Source organism: Haemorhous mexicanus, chromosome Z, assembly GCF_027477595.1.
Source record: "Haemorhous mexicanus isolate bHaeMex1 chromosome Z, bHaeMex1.pri, whole genome shotgun sequence".
Lineage (NCBI taxonomy): Eukaryota > Metazoa > Chordata > Aves > Passeriformes > Fringillidae > Haemorhous > Haemorhous mexicanus.
Genome location: NC_082381.1, coordinates 2849952 through 2869762, shown reverse-complemented (window position 1 = coordinate 2869762; position 19811 = coordinate 2849952). Strand labels below are relative to the sequence as shown.

General features: G+C 40.5%; 1 protein-coding gene across 1 annotated transcript in view; it reads right to left on the bottom strand.

Moving 5' to 3' along the window:
• The window catches only part of TRPM3 (transient receptor potential cation channel subfamily M member 3), a 381850-nt gene extending 362657 nt beyond the window's left edge, over positions 1-19193 (bottom strand). Inside the window, exon 1 of the mRNA XM_059873453.1 lies at positions 19038-19193. Within this exon, the coding sequence (XP_059729436.1) occupies positions 19038-19193 (156 nt within the window). The remainder of the gene's footprint in view (positions 1-19037) is intronic.
• Between the last annotated feature and the right edge of the window lie 618 nt (positions 19194-19811).

Sequence of the window (19811 nt, the reverse complement as noted above, 5' to 3'; positions counted from 1 at the left end):
TACTGATTTCTCTAAAACTTGCATCTTGGCAGCTGCTCTGCCTTAAGTTGACTCTAAAATCAGGTAGATATTTCTTGTCATCCAGAGGGGTTAAATTAAACTACATATTGCAGTGATGAGTTTTTTGTTTGCAATTAGCCCTCAATAGGAACCCTCTGCACTGGAGAAGAGTGCTGCTGGATGAATATGTGTAAGCAGTTCAGAAACAGTGCTTCTAAACCCTCTTGCATAAAACACTGTGCAACATATTTACAGCAAAAATATTATAGCCAAGTACATAAAAACACTTGTTAATGTAGGAATTTTTAATTTATTACATTTTATGACTGCAAGTACATCCAGAGAGGAAAGTTAGGAAAATTCGGATACCCTACCATTTGAATTTTTACTCCAAATTATACAGTAGCTTGATACATATGACAAAACACAGAATACACATATCAAAATTAAAACAGTAATAGAAATTCTAAAGGCCTCTGTATGGCTTTTGAAACAAGAATCTTAAACTTTTCTCAGCTCAATTAGATTACACTTTCATGCACTAATCTATACTGTTTCTGCCCTTTGCCCATTCCATTAATTCAATTAATGCAATTCTATCTGATATTTCCTTAAATGTTGAAAATTCTCTTCAGAGCACAAGACTAAGAAGAAGATTTAAGAGGGATAAATGTTGTAACAGAAATAGTTTTAGTTTGGTATTTTCACAGAATGTTCAGTATTGGAAGAGACCTCTGGGAGATCATGTAGTCTAACCCCCATGCTCAGGCTCAGTCCCCCAGGATTTCTGAGGGGATTCTCCTCACCAATATTGCACAAATCATACAGTGACACCCATGCAGCAATAAAGACACCCAGGGAGTGTCTTCACCTCTGACAACAGCCAGTTTTTCTATTAAAGTCTGCTTAGTTCAAAAATCCTCATGGTAGAAGCGTTTATACACAGCAGTCAAAACTATTACTGAACCATTGGTTAACCTGAGCCCTGCCTGATGAGGTAATCTATGGCAGTGAGTCACATGAGAGCAAACACTTGCCACAAACAGGGGAAATAATGCAATCTTACAAACTGTAGTTTGTATCTAGGAACATTATTGATATGACTGAGGTGACCACAGCAAAGCAAAGTTGTAAACTGTATTTCATTTAGAATACAAGAGGGAGTAGAACCTGGAACACAGTTTAACTTCATCAGGCTCTGGAGGCAACTTTCTGAAATGCTAGGTTCTGCCACTAACCCCAAGGGCCACACGTTACTTTCTTCCCTCTGGCTATACAAATAAGATAATTTCTATAAAGGCTAAACCTGTAAATCATACTGACATGTGTATTTGGAGTAAAAAAAGACTGAGTTTTCTCCTTGTCATCCGTGCATGCCTTGCCCCTTCATGGAGATTTTGAAGCACTGCAGACAAAATAGAATAGAAGAGACCTTCCAATGGTTATCACTTCTCAACAAGGAAGAGGCACGATGGCTAGAATTATACCTGGCTACACGGTTTTGATGTGTCCAAGCTTCTTATCAGGACACAGAACTAAAAACAAGCCACACACCTCTGGTAAGTCTGTGGCTCCTGCTTAGCACGAAAACTTTAAAGCAAAAAATTACAGTTCAAGTGACTGGTCTGTGAAAATGGCTTTAGGGATTTGCAGTGGCTCCTCCCAAGTATTCCAGCATATCTGCAGCATCTAAATTACAGCATACAATTGATTTCAATTTTAGGTGGATTCATGTTCCTGATGGACATTTCAAGGCTTTGCCCACATGCTTACATTTGGTGTAATCATGTGTTGTCATAATGTTCCTCTGGCTTGTGTTGTGCACATAAACCTCCTTTGCCACTTGAACTGCTATCTTCCAATTTCAGCTCCTTCACAGGCTCCACTTACAAAATTCTTCTCCTGCCTCCCTGACTAGAATGACTCTGGTTTCTTCCCTGGAACCATCACATACACAAAAAGAAGAATAGAAAACAAGATCTCACAACAAGAAAGGATGGGAGCCATCCTCTGCCAGCAGAAATATTGTCAAATGCTTTCAGTAGTTAAAACCTTTGTTTCAGTAGGAAAATTCATCTAAGTTGTCAAACTTGGATGACAAATGACAGTGCCTGCATTTACAAAGCCTAGAAATTTATGTAACAGCAATGTAAAGCCAAATATATGTCAGGTTTCAGGACTATTTTTTAATTATAAGTTATTCCACTGTAAGCAGACTACTTAAAAGATACACATATGTGGGAGTTTTTCAACATTTTAATGCAAATGACAATCAAAAGGCTGCTTGAGGAACATGAATGCCACACCTTATCCTTGCTGTGGTCTCTCTGGTTCCTCAATAAAATTACACAGTTAAGCGCAGGACTAAACTTTATCAGCAGGGCTTTATCAGCAGTGCTGTGAGAGTCTCAGGAGGACAACTCAGGTACTCCCAAGACTTCCAGATGATCCTCCCCAAAACTAAAAAAAAAAAAAAAAAAAAAAAGAAACTCCCTGACTTTTTCATAGAGTTGTGCAAAAAAACCAGCTAGCTGTTTCCATTAGGTTTAGGACAATAATTTGAGGAAATCCGGCACAAATTAAGCTTGTTGGATGGACCAAATAGCCTCCTTGGATAAAAAAGGCCAGATTGCTGACTATACAGGAAATGTAACAATATTTTTTTATTCTTCTGATTGAAATGAAACATTTGATATGACACCTAGCAAGAGATTAGATAAACTACAGGAGATTAAATTGTTAAAGAAAGTCAAAACTACGTAGAAGGATATGCATAAAAACATGTTAGACAAGAGGGAAATTACAAGCAGGTTTCCTCATGTTTCATTCTCAAGTACAGTTTTATTCCTCAGCTTCATAAGCTGCCTTCATGTAAAAAAACTGTTTCAGCAGCACCAGTCACATTTTTAAAAGACAGAATTTTGGAAAGTACCAGTCACACAGAAGCACCTGACTATATATGTTAGCCAGCAGAAGAAAGTTCATTTGGTAGTACAAAGGGCAAGATTATATATGCAACAGCTGTGAAGAGACAAGAGGATTAGGTGATAAGATACACGCCACCAAATCCTAGGAGGTATCAAGAAATATATCCACGGGAGAGAGAAATTTTGAAATTATGTATCAGTAAACTGTACTATCTAACCATTTATGAAAAGAAAATGGGGTGAAGGGTGGAGAGAGGATTTGCTTCTTTTTTAAGCAAAAAGGTCTCTAGAGTTAGAAAGATGCCTGAAGAATGGAGAAGTAGACAGAGCAATGCAGAGACACCTTTCACAATTTCAATAAATTTTGGCCCCTTATGGTTGCAGGGCAAACAACTGGAAGTAGCTGAGGTTTTGTCCACATTAAACAAGCTCTAGGCAGGTGCTGTCCTCTAGCAGGTCTCTAAAAGGCATCTCTAATTCTAACAGGCATTTCCTAAAAAATCCCCCAAAGAAGTAAAAACAAGCTTGTGTAAGTGAGCTCTTGAGCCTAAGATGAATCACAGTGTAGATGTTAAAATGACTAACAGCCACAAATTTGCTAAAGCATGATTGCACAGTTATCTGTCATCTGGAAACTGATAAGGAATTTTCTAAGTCCCCTACAGACTGTGACTGGATGCATCTTAGAACAAATGAGAGTTGAGACTGCATTTCTCTGATGCATCAGCCCTTTTTCTCTTGGGATATCTAGCACAGCTCCAGGTACTCAAGGATACACATGCTCAACACAATGCCAGGATAAGTATTTTTGACAAAGGCAGTTTTTGCACAATGTAGACTGTAGAGTCACACAGTATAACTATATTAGCACATAAAGTGTGGCCAAATTCAGAAATGGCAATGTTTGGTTTTCTTTCTTCTGAACGTTTAGATCCTACTACTATTTACCTGACAAACCAGTCTTATGCTTCTCTTCCAGGTATTATCCTGGCTAAGCAAGAATAGCCCATTGGCTCGCAGTAACATACTGAGAATGCAGCTAAAGAGGAATCAAAATCCTTCCTCCAAGTATCACGGAAGGAAGGCTTTGTGGAGATGGTAGCACACATTACTCAGGGTAAATCAAGAGTTGCTGTAGTCACACACAGAATTTCATTAAACAGATCATTTCCATCTGTGAAAATAATCTCCATCACAAAAGAAAACACAATGAAACCCTGCAGAAGTTCAGCACCTGTAGTGATGTAGAGCACGTTTAACAGCAAAAAATTCAGAGGACATGATAGGCAAGAGACTTTGAAATCACATTCTGCACATAGGTGCCTTGAAACCCAGAAGACTAATATTTATTCTCCCACGCTGCTTAGACAGACTATTTCTGCTCTCCTTCTGAGGACTCTGCTCAAGACTTACTTACAGGCTAGGAGCTGTTTTCCAACAAGGCTGAAACAAAATTATTTATTATTATGGCCTGTAATCTAATCTTGTATATCCACGTGTGTGAATCAGTTCTCATGTGATGTTGTCAAGTGAAATTACATTTCAATGGAAAATTTTGTGCAATATACAAAAATCAGATATACACTTTGCACTGCAGACACTCAAGTAAGATTCATTCCAACAGAAAGAACTCTGCTTCAGAATTGAATAGCCTAAGCATTTGACTTGACATTGAGCACTTTTTTTAATTTTAAAAATTTTTGGTTTTAAGTCCATTTGCTGCAAGAGGTAGCCTGTACAATTTATGCATGTCTTAACACATGTGTGTTTTTCTACAACAGTAACGAAAGATCTCAATTTTTTTGCCAATGTTCTCCAGACACATCCCACAATGTCTGGCAAATGGATGACTGTGTTCAACAAAAATTTCAGTTCTCTTTGTGGAGAGAAAATAGCCATGAGACATGTCCTTCAATTTTATTTTTTTTATTATTTGTTTGCTTCCCTTTTTCTCCCAAAAGCTTTTCTGAAAGGGCAGGCCTAGCTATATGCTGAAAACAGATTAATTGGAATTTCTTTTCTTGAATTTCTGTTGACATCTGCTGACATGTTCCAAATTCAGTTGAGAATTCTGTCATAAATATTTCTAAGATTACAAGTGAAAAATTAATAACAGTATATATCAAGAGTAACTTTTTCTTCAAGCACTTTATAAATAGTTACTAGTTGCATATACTTCTCTAACATCTATACGCTTTAAATTTACTGACTTTGAAATCCACAAAAAACATCTTTGAATTGTCATGCTTTAAAATATATTCTAATTAATATTCCCTTTCCTAATTTCATCTTACCTTTGTTGGGGTAACAATTCAGCAGTTCAATTGTGACCTCTCTTGCAATGAAATAATGCAAATAATTAAGCCAGAATTTCTGACCTCTCACTTTCCTCATATCACGCTGAAGTAGACAAGGAAAAAGCACATGGTCATCTGCACAAAGACATTCCTAAAAGCAATGTGAAAATAATAGTGCTTGCCTTGAAATTTAAACTAATTGAAATTAAGACTGTTATATCTCAGAGCAGTCTTTAAGAAATCAAAAGAGCAGGTTGCCTGCATTACTGCAACTTGGCATCAAAAAAATTTCTAAGAGACTTTTAAAATGTCCTATTTTTTCCATCTTATATCAGCCCTCCAGGAGTTTTAGAGTAACCAACAGGATGCATTCCTAATATAGCAAGTCACTGCTTAAAATGTGGGCATGAATATGTGGTTCATTCTTCAGTGAGAGCTACAGCTGCCCTGCCCTGTGACTTTTTCAAGAATAAAGCTGTTGACATGCTGTTGACATGTGTGACACAGTTTACATGTTTCATGTGTATGAAAGCCCAGAGAAGTCTAAAGTGCATCTGTGTCACCGACATGTTTTAGAAAAAATCCTTTCCTTAGGATTTTTCCCTCCTGAGAAGCTGAGAGGCCTCAGGAACAAACCGTAAACAATTCTTATCTGCTGCTGTGGAATGCACCAGGTGGATCTGTGATTGGTCTCATCTGGTTGTTTTTAATTAAGGGCCAATCACAGTTCACCTGCCCAGACTGTCTCGGTCAGAGACAAGCCTGTGTGATTCATTCCTTTTCTATTCTTACCCTTAGCCTTCTGATGAAATCCTTTCTTCTATTATTTTAGTATAGTTTTAATATATTATCTATCATAAAATAATAAATCAAGCCTTCTGATACATGGAGTCAACTTTCTCGTCGCTTCCCTCATCCTGGGACCCTTGTGAACAATACCACACATCTGATGCCCAATGTACCACTTACACACAAGCCACTATTGAAAACACTTGTTTTCTAGCAGATCTACCATGGATGTGCTAGATTCCTTACCCATGTGTACCCCAGATACGCTGGATCTCTGAATGGAAAAACAGCTGTGGGATATCTAGAAAATACCATAAAAAATAAAAAAATTCCACTGAACAAGGACAGGTGGAGGCAAGTAGAATACTTCCCAGGTAATATCTGTTAGCTATACTTTTCATATCCACTTCATTAGGCACTGAATCAGCTGTTTGTCCATTACCAGCCCTTAACACAAATTTTAAGTGTTGTGTGAATAAATACACAGCTATCACACTAACAGTATGTTTCCAGCAGAATCAAGATTTTAACAGCTGATTTACCTCACAAAATTTGAGATTTATCATCTCCTCCCTATCTGGCAGCAGAGCACTGATTTCTCTTTAAGGGGAGCATCAAGATCCAGAGGCCTGGCAATTACAGCAGCTGAAGTTCAGCCATTAATAAAACAAATTAAGAAAACACTTAAGGATTTTAACAGAATGAACCCGAGACCATACTCTCAGTGGATTAGATCCGATTATGATGGTATGGGCATCTCATCTACTCAGATTACTGGAACAACAAAAGATCCTCAGTTTTCTCAATTTAATTTAAGTGTTCCTTTAGCATCCACTCTACTGAGATGAGCAGCTGTTAGTAGAACACCCATCCCAATAAACAGCCTAGCAATAAACCATGATCTCCCTCGCTGCCTGTAGTAACAGCATAATATGCAGCAGGGTCATTAGCAGAGGAGGCACAATCAGCTATAGCTTTCTAATGCTACATTATTAAGTGAAGCAAAACAGTCTTGTAAGATGCTAGGATTCAATTTTTTTTTACATTTGCTGCCAATAGAAAATTAAAAAATACTTTAATCTTTATGAAGATGGCACACACCATATATTTTCAGTGCCAAACTGAAGATTACCCTCAAAATCATGACACTAAATAATATTAACTGAGACTAGTTCTATTAGAGACCATCTCACTTTCTGCCCAGAAATGAGAATCACTTACTATCCTGCTACAATGCCAAATGAGCAGCTGGAAATGTCCTTATACAAACTTGTCACTACATTCTTTTAACCTTTGCCAGAAGTTAAAAAATAAATAATCAAAGAGGAAAAAGCCAGACAGAACACATATTTGGACAGGCACCTTTTTAAAGCCTTGCCTCCAGTTTCAACATTAAATGGCTTGTTTTATGTCATAAGACCCCCAACTAGGCACAGGAGTACCAGACATTTTCACCAGCCCCTTCAGTTCTGACAGGTGGAGTCTGAGACAACTCTAAGCTCCAGCCCACGCCTCAACTTGCCTGACTCAGAAAGAGCCAGGTACCAGTTTGAGCATCCTATTAAATATACTGCTGTTTCTAAGAAAATGAAACAAAAGAGGAAAGGCAGTAAGAAAAAAAAAAAAAAAACATTAGTGGGTAGGAGATATTGTGGTACGGAGACATTGCTTCAGGTATCTTGTACTTGTCTATAGAAAAGAAACCAAATTAAAAAGTGGGATGAGCCCATCAATGCTTCTCAGTTTAATAGCACTTTGCTTATTCTTCAAAAATAGCACAATATAAATACATCCTTATGACTCATCTTTCAAAAATACTTTGTATGCAAATCTATATACACACATTCATACATCTATATATATATATGAAAACTGGAGTGGGAAGAGAAAAATAGGCATAGACATGGCAGTCACAGTGTTGCAGAAAGTCTGAAGGAAAGAATAGGACAGCTAACTCATGCAAAGAACAGTCCAGTAAAGGCACACACAGCTAAACCACTGATTTCCAAGAAAAACCTGACATTTTTTAAATACAATTAATTCCTTAAAAGGGAGACTGAACTGTGGGAGTTTCAGACAGTTTTGCCAGTGATAAAGTATGAAATGTGGAAAAAGAAGTGATTATGGTGAGAAAAGAGAAGCACAAGAATATTTTGGTGAGTGCAAAAAGCAATCTACAGAAGCTGGATAAGTTGCATTTTTTCTTAAGCCAAATTAAATCATCATGCACAGGAATCTGATTTCCTCTTTGAATTACAAAACCCTCCAAAAGTATGCAGCAGTGAGGATGCTGGGTTTTATCCTCACCCCTATCTAAAAAGACAGATTAAACAGCTAAGGCAAACTTCTCCTTTAACAGACATTTTTGTACAAAGTTTCTACTTTGCTGTGGCTGTCTCATTGAGGTACCACAAGGAAAGGGCAAGGCTGTACTCAGTTACAGAGATGCAAGTAGTAACTTGGGCTTATATCTCATAGTCATTGTTTACTTGGCATGCAGTAATTACCTTGTGTCTGTAAGGAAAAAAAAAAAAAATCCAAACCAGTATCTCTGTAGCCTAGAAGCATCTTGTTCATAACAATGAGAAAAACCCTTGAAAAGCCAAACCTTGACAAACCAAAATCACAGAAGGGTTTCTTTACTGAATTAAGATTCAACACTTATTTGATAATCTACTAATGGAAGGATATCCACTGGTTAGGTTTTGAATAATATCCTTCTGTGATTGTTTGGCAGTTTTGCTAGTTGTACCCTCTTTAAAGCACTTCAGAAAATTAACATTATTAACAGCACTGTGTCTCAGTTAATGAAAGCACTTTCCTCTGCACCATTAAGACTGCTGTGCATTGCAACCCACCTCTTGTATTCTGCATTTGCCTAATTACTTAGATTTTCAGCAACTGTAGGCAGTGCAACTGTTTGTAGCCTGAGTAATGCCACCCTAGCTGGAATGTGAAATGGCTGCTATATTGTCACACTCTGACACTGACAGAGGAATAAATTATTACATCAAGACGTGCCTGATGCAACAGAGTGAAACAAGACACCTCCAACGTCCTCTCAGTACTCCAGAGAAATAACTACCTTAACTTCTAGTAAGGTTGTCAAATCTACTTACAGAGAACAATCATAACTAAGGAGCCTGCCTTCTCAATGGCCTATGTGAACTAATTTTATGAACTCATGAAGTTCATGAGTTCATAAACTTTATAGTACCCTTAGACTTTCACATTCTTATAATTAAAGGTTTTATGTGCTCAGTACGAGAGCATACCCAACCAACTTCAAACACATTGTGTCAAAAATGAATTTGAGATTTTTAGCCCTTGTCCACATGGGTTGAAAGCCTGAATTCTGATCGTGTTTTCATACAACACAGCATCTGTGTTCTTCCATTGTCAGTGTAAGAGATCAACAGATGTTTTTTCACAATAATTTTTAAAATAGCTCTAATACGTAAACATTGGAGATATACTTACTTGAAACCAAAAAGCACATCTAAAACCAAAAGACTGCCATCTTCAAAACAGTTTTATTGAATCAATGCAGCCCTGTCACAATTTTGATAACTGAATGGGAGAAGAAATAAGCTCATGCTGTGAGGTGAATCTCACTGCATCCATCCTCACTGCTGAGCTCAATGAAGTCTCACTTGCCTGCCTTGTTGCCTCAATAGCTTTCCACTTGTCTCCAAGCTTCATTCACAACTTCTGATACTACTATAGTCTTAGTCATTTCCTATGACAACTTTATGAGGCACAGAGCTTCCTACCAGGCCCTTTGAAATTCTAAGTCATCCAGTCACAGGTATTTCCTTTTCTTGTATCCTCTTCTCTTGAGAGACCACTAGCAAAATTACCTAGGAGCACATCTGACTGTAAAGAACTTCTGGTATCTGGGAAACCTTTAACAGCAAAAGTTGGCTTACACTGCAGAAGCAGAGAAATCTGAATGAGTTAAAGCCACTACAGATTTGGACTCTCCATCATAACAACCTTCAGAATAAAAAAAGCAAATAGTGAAACCTATTCTAACAGATCAGCTTTTCCAAAGAAAAACAATTTCAGCATTCTAGGTTAGAGTCACCTTAGTGCTAAACTACTTGGCTGCATCCCTACAAATCTGACGAGATCCATCTGACAGTACCCAAAGAGCTGGCTGGTGCCATCACAAAGCCTTCCTCAATGACTGTGGAGTGGTCTTGGGAACCCAGAGAGGTCTCAGCTGACTGGAAGCCGGAAACTTTCTTCTGATTTCCAAAAAGATCAAGGAGGAGGCTTCTGGAAACTACAGGCAGTCAGTCTCACTTCAGTGCCTGGTAAAACCATGGAAAAGATTATTCTGGGAAGTATTGAAAAAACACTGGGAGAACAACACAGTCATCAGTGACAGCCAGCACATCTTCCTGAGGGGGAACTGCTGATCAAAACTGACTGCCTTCTATAACAGGGTAACCCACTGGGTTGATGTAGGAAAACCAGTAAAGGTAATTTTTCTGAACTTCAGCAAAGCCTTGGAAACTGTCTCTCCTTCCAGACAAATGTCCAGATGTCCAGCAGACAGCTGAACATTACCTGATAAGTGAGCAATTGGCTGATGGGCTGGGCACAAGGAGTTGTGGTAAGTGAGGTGACATCAGACTGGAGTCTGCTCATTAGTGGGGCTCCACAGGGCTCCACCCGCAGCCCACCTCTCTTCAACACCTTGGACAAGGGATTTAAAGGCATACTAAGCTTGCCAATGACACTGACCTGGAAGGTGGTGCTGATTCCCTTAAGGATAGAGAGGCCCTGCAGAGAGACCACAAGAAATTAGTGAGCTGAGTAAACATCAACCATATGAAGTGCTGGATGCTGCACCTGGGAGGGGCAATCCTGGCTGTACACACAAACTGGAGAAAGAGACTGGAGAGCAGTGCTGCAGAAAGGGACCTGGGGGTCCTGGTCAGCGGCAAGTTGAACATGAGCCAGCAGTGCCCTGGCAGACAGGAGGGCCAAGTGTATCCTGGGGGGCATCAGGGACAGAATCTCCAGCCAGGCAAGGGAGGGGATTGTCCTGATCTGTTCTGCACTGAGGCAGCCTCACCTCGAGTGCTGGGGGCAGTTTTGGGTACAGCAGCATAAAGCAGACATTGAGCTGTTAGAGAGCATCCAAAGGAGGGCAAGGAAGGTGGTGAAGGGTCTGGAGCTGGAAGCTGTATGAGGAGGGGCTGAGGTGTCTCCGGTTCTTCAGTCTGGAGAAGAGCAGACTGAGGGGAGATCTCATAGTGGTCTTCAACATCCTTTTAAGGTTAAATGAAGAGGCAGGGACTGATGTCTTCACGCTTGTGACCAGTGAGAGGTCTCAAGAAAACAGAATGAAGCTGTGTCACGGGATGTTGAGGTTGCATATCAGGAAATGGCTTTTTTTTACCCAGAGAGCTGCTGAGCACTGGAACAGGCTCCCCAAGAAAGTGGTCACAGCATCAGGCCTGAGCTCCAGAAGTTTTTGGACAACGCTCTCAGGCACATGGTGTGATTCTTGGGATGTCCTGCACAGGACCAGGAATTGGATTCGATGATCCTGATGGGTCCCTTCCAACTGAGTATATTTGATTAATCACTCAGGGGAAATATTTAGATATTGAGAATAAACAGCTATAATGAATTAACATATTATCATCAGATGCTTTTTTTATTACAGTATTTCTAGAGAGAAAGCACTTATAATCTGGCAATCATAAGCAGAAACTTTTCATTTGCTTGTTTATTTTGGCAAAATATTCTAATTTTTTTCTCCTTTCACCTCAGCAGTCACTGTGATTCACAGGGTTTCATAACATGTCAGTTTCTCTGATATTCACAGTAAACTTTAAAAAATTGCTACAGGAGATTACCTATTTTGAATACTCTCCACAAAACACTTCCATTATGTCATTAAAGCAATTATGTTATCTAAAAGCAAAAAGAACATAAGAATACCAGGAAAAAAGAGATATACCAGGAAATAATAAGACTCTTCTTCTTTCCACATTCATTTTGAAATGTCACAGGATTGTTGACATGCTGCTTCATCAGAAGAAATAAATTATGTCTGGAAAGAGTTGCTTTCAGCTACACAGAAAACAGGTTATAAGAGGTCACATCTCTCACTGCCCAACCAGTATTAGACTAAGTTGTGCAAGCTAAAATGTACTCCTGCTTTCATAACCAATTTTGTCATTAAGAAGTACTTCTCTGTATTATGTTGTGATGAATAAAACATCCCATGAGCTTCATATAAATTCCAAAAGCCTACGTACTAGCCTCACAGTAGCTGCATCCTATGGCAAAAACAAAACCATAGAGAAAAAAAAAAGTGAAAAGTAAAATTGTCCCCTTATCTAGACAGAAGTTTTCATGCTCCTTGTCACAGGTCTAGAGCTTTCTCATCTCCTTACACTAGTATTTTTTTTTCTTCTTTTTTCCTCGCTTCTAAGTGTTCTCTGTAATTTAAAGATATTTCTCTTTTTAATTAATTCCATTATTTTCAAGGACCTGAGCCAGTGTAGGGAAAGATAACAGATAAAGCACCCTACAGGAAAGCCAGCCTTCAGAAGCCTGTTTTGCCTTTTGTGGATTGGTCATGGACAACAGCACCTCCTACACGAGCAACTCTTAGAGGCACAAGTTTATCCACATCCAGCATACAACTGCAAGTGCTCAAGATTCAAAAGAAGTCTATTCATTCTGGATATTCTGGAAATCAATCTCTTATTAAAAAGGGAGGTCAGCCACCACTTAAAAATTATCAGGCCCCAAAGAAGTAAATCAGATAAAGACAGAAATCCCCAATTACAAAAAGTTTTTAAATTCTGCTTATGGAATTTGACTCTATCATTCTAATTATTAAACAACCACCTTCTTTTGAAATACATGTACTTTCATTTCAGTTACAGAATAGGCTATTTATTAATAATTATGATTTTTATCTCCATAAGAAAGGAAGAAAAAGAGCAAAATAACTTCAGTCTTTGGGATTCTCTTACATGCTATGCCCTCAATATAATAATCCCTTATGTCTTTTCAGGGGAGACAAGCAGATGAGAATTGTGAAAATTGAACTACTGTTCGGTCTTGTTATTTTAATGCGAATTCATTTCCCCTCTTCACTTGGTTTTGAAATTTTTTTTCCTGTTTTTCTTATCTTTAGTGCTAAAAATCCCATTATAGCTCTGGAATTACTTGCATCACATATGACTGCAGTCAGCTATATTACACTCTGCTCTACCAAGTACAGGACACTACTCTTAAAATCTAAAGTCATAGAATAAATTAGCACGGACAGGACTTCTGAGGGCTGTCTTATATAAGCATTTCCCAGAATTATTTAAATCAAACATCCAAAATTTTCCTTTCAGAACAAAATTTAGCTATTTCAAAATCACTTCATACTAATCATAGAGGTTTATGAATGTTTGTCCAGCATCAGGCAGTACTAGGTCCATGTCTTAGAGAATACCTTCACAAAAATGTTAACAGGAAAGCAAAATCATTTTCATTTCTGATAAAAAAACCTGATCCCTAAAATCATAATGAATTACTAACCTTTAAAAATCACACTACTTAACAGACTAGTCCACACATGCACCAAAGAAATAATGAATAGAATATAAAATTTTTTCCACCACTGCTAAAGGAGCAAACACAAAGATCAATGATTTAAACAAGTATTTAGGACTGTTCTATTATAGGAAGTTTCTTGACAGGCTTCCTCATTGGAGGCCAGCTGCAGGAAGACACTAGGCAATATATTCAGAAGAAATTCTATAAAAAAACAACCTCATATACAGGTTCAGTAAACCTCATTTAAAGCGAAGCTTAAATAGTCATAATTTCTAGCTTTATTACTAAAGCATCCAAATAAGCAGTCAGGAAAAGTGTTGCTCATCCATGGCACACAGAAACAAATTTAGAAAAACATGAGAACACTCTGCTATATACTATATAAAATTTTTTAAAACCACTTTTAAGTTGCAAAAATTAAGAAGAAAGAAGCATCTGCCTAAAATAAAAGCTACAAAAAATGTACAATTTGTCATACATGACAAATTGTTCATGCACAGGATTAGTTGGGCTCCCTTCTGCTACCAAGAAGTTAAAAAATTAACAACAAAAATAAATATTTCCTTCAGAGACAGTGTGTTATTTTCTATCTTACAGTATTGACAAATTACTCTACCAGTCCTTGCCCTGGACTAGAGCTACCAGTTTTTTTTCCTGAGAGTGTGTTTTCACATCTGATAACCAGGGTAGGCACACTTCTAAGATTTTCAACCAGACAAAGTGCAGGCAAGAGTTACTATCTGTGCAAGTGTGCATCTTGTAAATTAGTTCTCAAAGGACTTTCTGATGCAGATTTACACAATCCCAAGGTAACTCAGGCTGGGGAGGTTTTTAGTCCCAGCTGCTGCTGAGAGGGATAGATCAGGTGGCTCAGGGCTTCACCCAGTTGGGATGTGAAACCCCCAATACAGGAAAAAGCTCACTTTCCACCAGCCCTGGCTCCACCACTACTCCTCCCCTGCCAGCACATCATCCCTCCCAGACTTTATTGTCACAGCCCAGCTACAGAAGCCTGGGTGGAGCAAAGGCAGCTGACACCCACTGCTCTCCTCTCATTCCAATTATAAGGCATGAAAGCTGGATCTGGCACGACTGATCCTTGGTAAATCCTTACTCACTGTTTCCTGTCACTGTCAGCTCCCTCATGTGCCCAGATGTGGGTTGCAGGAGATCTCCTTCCTTGGTTTTACCTCAGGCTGATGAGCTTTTCTCCTCCTCCAGCCAAGTCAGTGAGTGCAGAGGCCTGGCAGACATGGGTGGTGAGGACCTGCCTTATCCATGTCTGCTGTCACTGCATCACCTCCAGGCACAGGCATCCTGGCAGAAAGACCATTGCACATCGAGGAGTCAGTGATCCACCACCAGGGAATCTGAGTACTCCCTGGCCTCTGCTGTGCTGGACTGCACACATGACTTGGCCTTCAAGCTGCACTGTGCTGCACAAATTCCTTGGTTGCAGGACAAAACTCATTTTAGGACAGAGGCCCACAAACAGCTCCCCCCCATCACTAGCAATTACAGCACCTGCACCACCATGCCTTCATCAAGAACTGCAGCAATAAATTCTTGTAAGAGCATTGTTTCTGCTTGCCAGCAGAAAATACAAATATATTTGAGCTATTGTTTGGAAAAAAAATCATACAATAGCTAAAATGAGCAAACAAGTCAGCCTTGTATGGACAGGGTCACAGTGTGCTGTTCAAGCACCATTCAGTAACAAAATGTTTTCCTTAACCTCCAGCAATCTCCTGGATGGCTGGTGCTCTGATGTATTACATTTCCCAAAGAGGGTGGAGGGTATTTAGAGAAAGCTCCATCTGCTTCCTTATCCTGGTCAGTGATCTCTAACACATCCCAAAGCACTCAACAATCCCTCCTCTGGCCCTGACCCACAAGCTCTATGCAGATCTGAGCTGCTCCTCCATGTGAAGGGCAGCCCTGTTCCTCCTCTTCCCTGCCTGCCTCTCCTGAAGGGCTTGTCTCCATCAGTCACAGCCCTACCACATCACAGGCATCCCAGCAATGCTGCAGCTCTGACCACAGGCTGAGCTCTTGGCCCTGCTGCTCGAATCACGGGCGGTGTGCAGACAGGTACACACCCTGCACCCTGCTTTAACATGCCCAAGCTTGGCATTGCTCCCCCCAAACCCTGTACTTTTGCTATTCTGTCCTTGCTCCACCATTTTACCATACAACTCAGGGCTGTAATGTGCCTCCCACGTCTCCTCACCAGACTGGCCAGCCTTATGGCAAAGGTGCTTTTGCTGTAGTAAATGAGAAAGGGAAAATGACATCTGATTTCCCAAATTCACAACTGGGAAGCTCACAGGTCAAGCTGAATTTTGTTCAATCTGCTCCATAACAAACCTGCAATTCAGCTCTTCACTCAGTGGATTACACCTCATGCACACAGCTCTGTTCTGCCATCTCTGGGAGAGATTACTTCTCATTAGTCATTTGTACTCTGCCCATCTGATTTCCAGCATCCAAGACAGGACCAATGACCTGGTTCACAGCTATAATTCCACTGGTGCCACAGCAAAGTAAAGTTTTATGTCATGTGTTCTTACGTTTCTCACTTGCCATTTTGTATCTTAGCTACTGTAAATATCCTGGGGGAAATTTCACCTCAAAAGCAATCTTTGAATAAAATAAAAAAATCTGCTGTGATCAGAAACTAGAGAGCAGAGCAGCCAGTTTTTATTGAACTAGAACACTGTGCAGCATCTGCTTAAAATGGGTTGGAAAACTCACATAATTCAGAGGCTGCAAGTACAGATGACTCTCAAGATCTTGGCAGAAAATGTCCAAATTCCCTTTATGGGCAGAAATTCAGCATGATCCCAAATGTGATCTGCTGGTTTGCATGGCAAAATTTTTAACAGTTTGAACAGGGGTGTTCCACGCTCTTTTCCCTTTCCAGAGTTACACAAGCAGATGATGGAGAGAGGACAAAAGCAGAAAAGACCTTATTTCTAAAGCTATAACCATGCTCCTTCAACAGGTAAAGCCTTCACTCGAAACCAGGGTTATTCTAAACAAAGATCACAGCTAGACATCTTTTGGAGTCAGCCACATGTGTGCCGTAGGCAGTGTTGGCTCTTGCAAACCTTTTCTATCTCAAATATTCTTCACTTCTTCAGCTCCTGTCAATGTAGCAATTCCTTCTCTATCACTCAAACACTAATACCAAAACAAGGTACATAAAATTTAACACCCCTCCGTTCCACCCCCAAAACCCCTTCCTGATCATTTTGGTAAAGAAACAATATTACCAATTATTCTTGGGGAATTAAAAAAGTAATAAAACAGCAGCCAAATCTTAGGATTTTTCAATAAAAATATAACAAGTAATGAATAAGTGTGAAACATCAGTATCAGCAATTTCTACAAGTGTGTAAAGAAAAGGAAGGCCAGAAAATATAGATTTTGGAGGGAAAAAACCAACCAAAATATACACATGCACAGCATCACTTGTATCAAACTCCTACTTCAGCACTGCACCCCAAAAATTCTCCTCAGACAAGTGACAACCTTTAAAAAGTAAACTGTGGCAAACAAACAGAAGTTCCCCCAAGAAAAAAATAATTAAAGGGACAAGGTTGGGGGGATGAGGCCAAAACACCAATGTTGAAAGGAAAATTACACTTTATTTCCCTCCCTCCCTCCCCGCCCCCCCTCCCCCGGGATAGTGTGGGTGCAAGCAGGGAGGGAAAAAAAAAGGTGCTGGTGGAAAATGTCTTAAGAATTACTATGTTCTGGCATTGCTTTGGAAAGTGGTTCCAAGTGATTTATTCTTAGTGTTGAAATGTGATTTCAGAAAACCTATTCTTCCATAAAAAAAAAAAAAGACATAAATGAAGAAGACAAACTAATAGTTACCCATTCTCAACAAAAAAAAAAAAAAAAAACCCAATGTTTTCAAAAAACCTGACAAAAATTTTTTAAAAGCCGTAACAAATTACCAAAATGAAAAATTCAGAATCTGTCATTCCCATCTGTCCTGCACTTTATAAAGTTTAGTGGGCTTAATGTAATAAAAATTTATCAACATAAAAACCACCAATATAGTACTACTTTAGAGAAGAAAAATGGGAAAAGTTGCTCATCCTTTCAGAAAGATTCTGCAAAAGCAAAGATTAAGCAAAGATTAATACAACCTTTCAATTCTGGTGAAACACTTCCAACCTGAATATCATTCAGGGTTCTGGCTGGAGTAAGAATTCATCTCAGCCACAAGAACAACAACTTTGTTTAGAACAACAGAAGCTCAACAACCCCTCATAAAAAACAAAACAAAATGCTCCCACAAACCAACCAACCAACACCAACCCTCAACTGCACACTGCATTTTTCTGATGAGTTCTAGCCATGTATTTAAGCCATCTATTGCAAAGTTTATGTCTTATTAAAAAAAACCATTCCAAATCCCCACCCTAAATTACAGTATTTTAATCTACAGCATGGTACAGATGAATGCAATGCTACTCCCGTCCCCCCTCCACAAGACAATATTGTTACTTTGTATGATGCTTTCTTGTTGCCATGACATCCTTTATACAGTAGCTCTCTTTACCCTTACATTATTTTCCCTACTGAAATTCAACCTGTGGTCATTTTACCCCCAGGTCAAAAGCTTATAAATACGTGTTTATTTTCAAAATTATACATTTGATCTATTGAATAAGATGTATCACTCCAGAGCTCTGACAGTCCGCTTTAGGCAGGAATACACAATGCTGTTTCTAAGCACATCAGAACTGAGATTGTCCTTGGACAGTGAGAAGCTCTTCCAAAAGCTGTGTTTGTGTGTGTTTGTTCAGCACTTACCTATAGGATTCTGATCCCGAGGAGACAGGCCATCAAGCACTCTAATAAATATCACTCCTGCTTGAATGGTCAGTTTGTTCTCTCAATTTCCCTTTATGGTCAAGATGTTAATTTTCCTAACGTGCAATCTATAGTACAGCATGCACCTCCATTAAAATGTTTGTCTACCCACCCCAGAGATACCTGGCACATCCCATCGATCTGGCTGAAGGAAGATACACCAATAAGGGGACACCCACGCAAGAGGAAAACCTCTGGTTCCCAAAAGCCTGCTTTTTGCTTACGTGCCCTCGGGTCTTTCGCTTACGATTGCTACCACTGTTCCCCTCGGCCGCACAACGAGAGCACGAAGGGCAGGGAGACACTTCCCACCGCTCCAGCTGCGCTCCCGGCCGAGCGGAGCGAGCCGAGCTGCTGCTCCGCAGGGAGCCCAAGGAGAGAGCCGAACCGGAGACCCGCACCTGCTAACAACTACAAAGTCAGGCTCAGCGCACGGGAAAGGCTATTCCTCTTCCCGAAGCGTAACAGGCTGCCGCTCACCACCCCCGCCCCAGCCCCCGGAGCGAGCAGGTGCCCGGAGGGAGGGCGCAGCGCGGCCGCGGTCACTCACCGGCAGCGCGGGCGAGGAGGCTCCGGTGCGCTTGGAGCCGCGCCGGGAGCTCAGCCGCCGCCAGGACTCGGCCAGGCGCCCTCGGCCGCCGCTCGCCGCGCCCTCGGCTGCGCTGCCCCGCTCGGCTCTGCCGGGGCTCAGCCGCCGCTGCTCCATGCCCGCGGCGCGGCTGAGCCCCGCAACCACCCCGGTCCCGCCTCGGGCGCTTTATCGGTGCTGCCGGGCGGGGCGGGGCGGGGCGGGGCGGCACCGCCCGGGGCTCGGAGCCGCCGGACTGCCCCGAGGGGCTGCGGGGGCTCTGGGCGGGCAGGCGGCCTGTCCCGCAGCAAAACCAAGTTTTAGTCCGCAGCGTGAATAAGAAAACCAGCACAGAAAGAGAAAGGGACAGGTAGGTGTACTGTGCGCAGACGTGACAAGTTATGACACCTGCTCATCTCCCGTCTAGATCGTGCCAAAATCGTGCCAGGAGACTTTTTTGAAATACACTACATTAATAGTTCTAGGGAAATAAATCAGTAGTTTCTCTATAATAAAATATGTTCATTCTCAATATCTGGCAACAGTCACATGTGCGCAGCCTCCACTCTAAGCCAAGCTCTTTCCCCTACTGTTTACACATCAGAGGATGAAAACCAAGTCAGGGAAAGATGGCAAAGTACCTGTTGTACTGTGACACACCTTGGGGGGCCGCGTGGCCTGCTTTTCTTTCTCAAGATCAAGAAGGAGCACCTCAGAAATTTAGTCTCTTTACTAACACCGAAAGGGCTTCCTGCG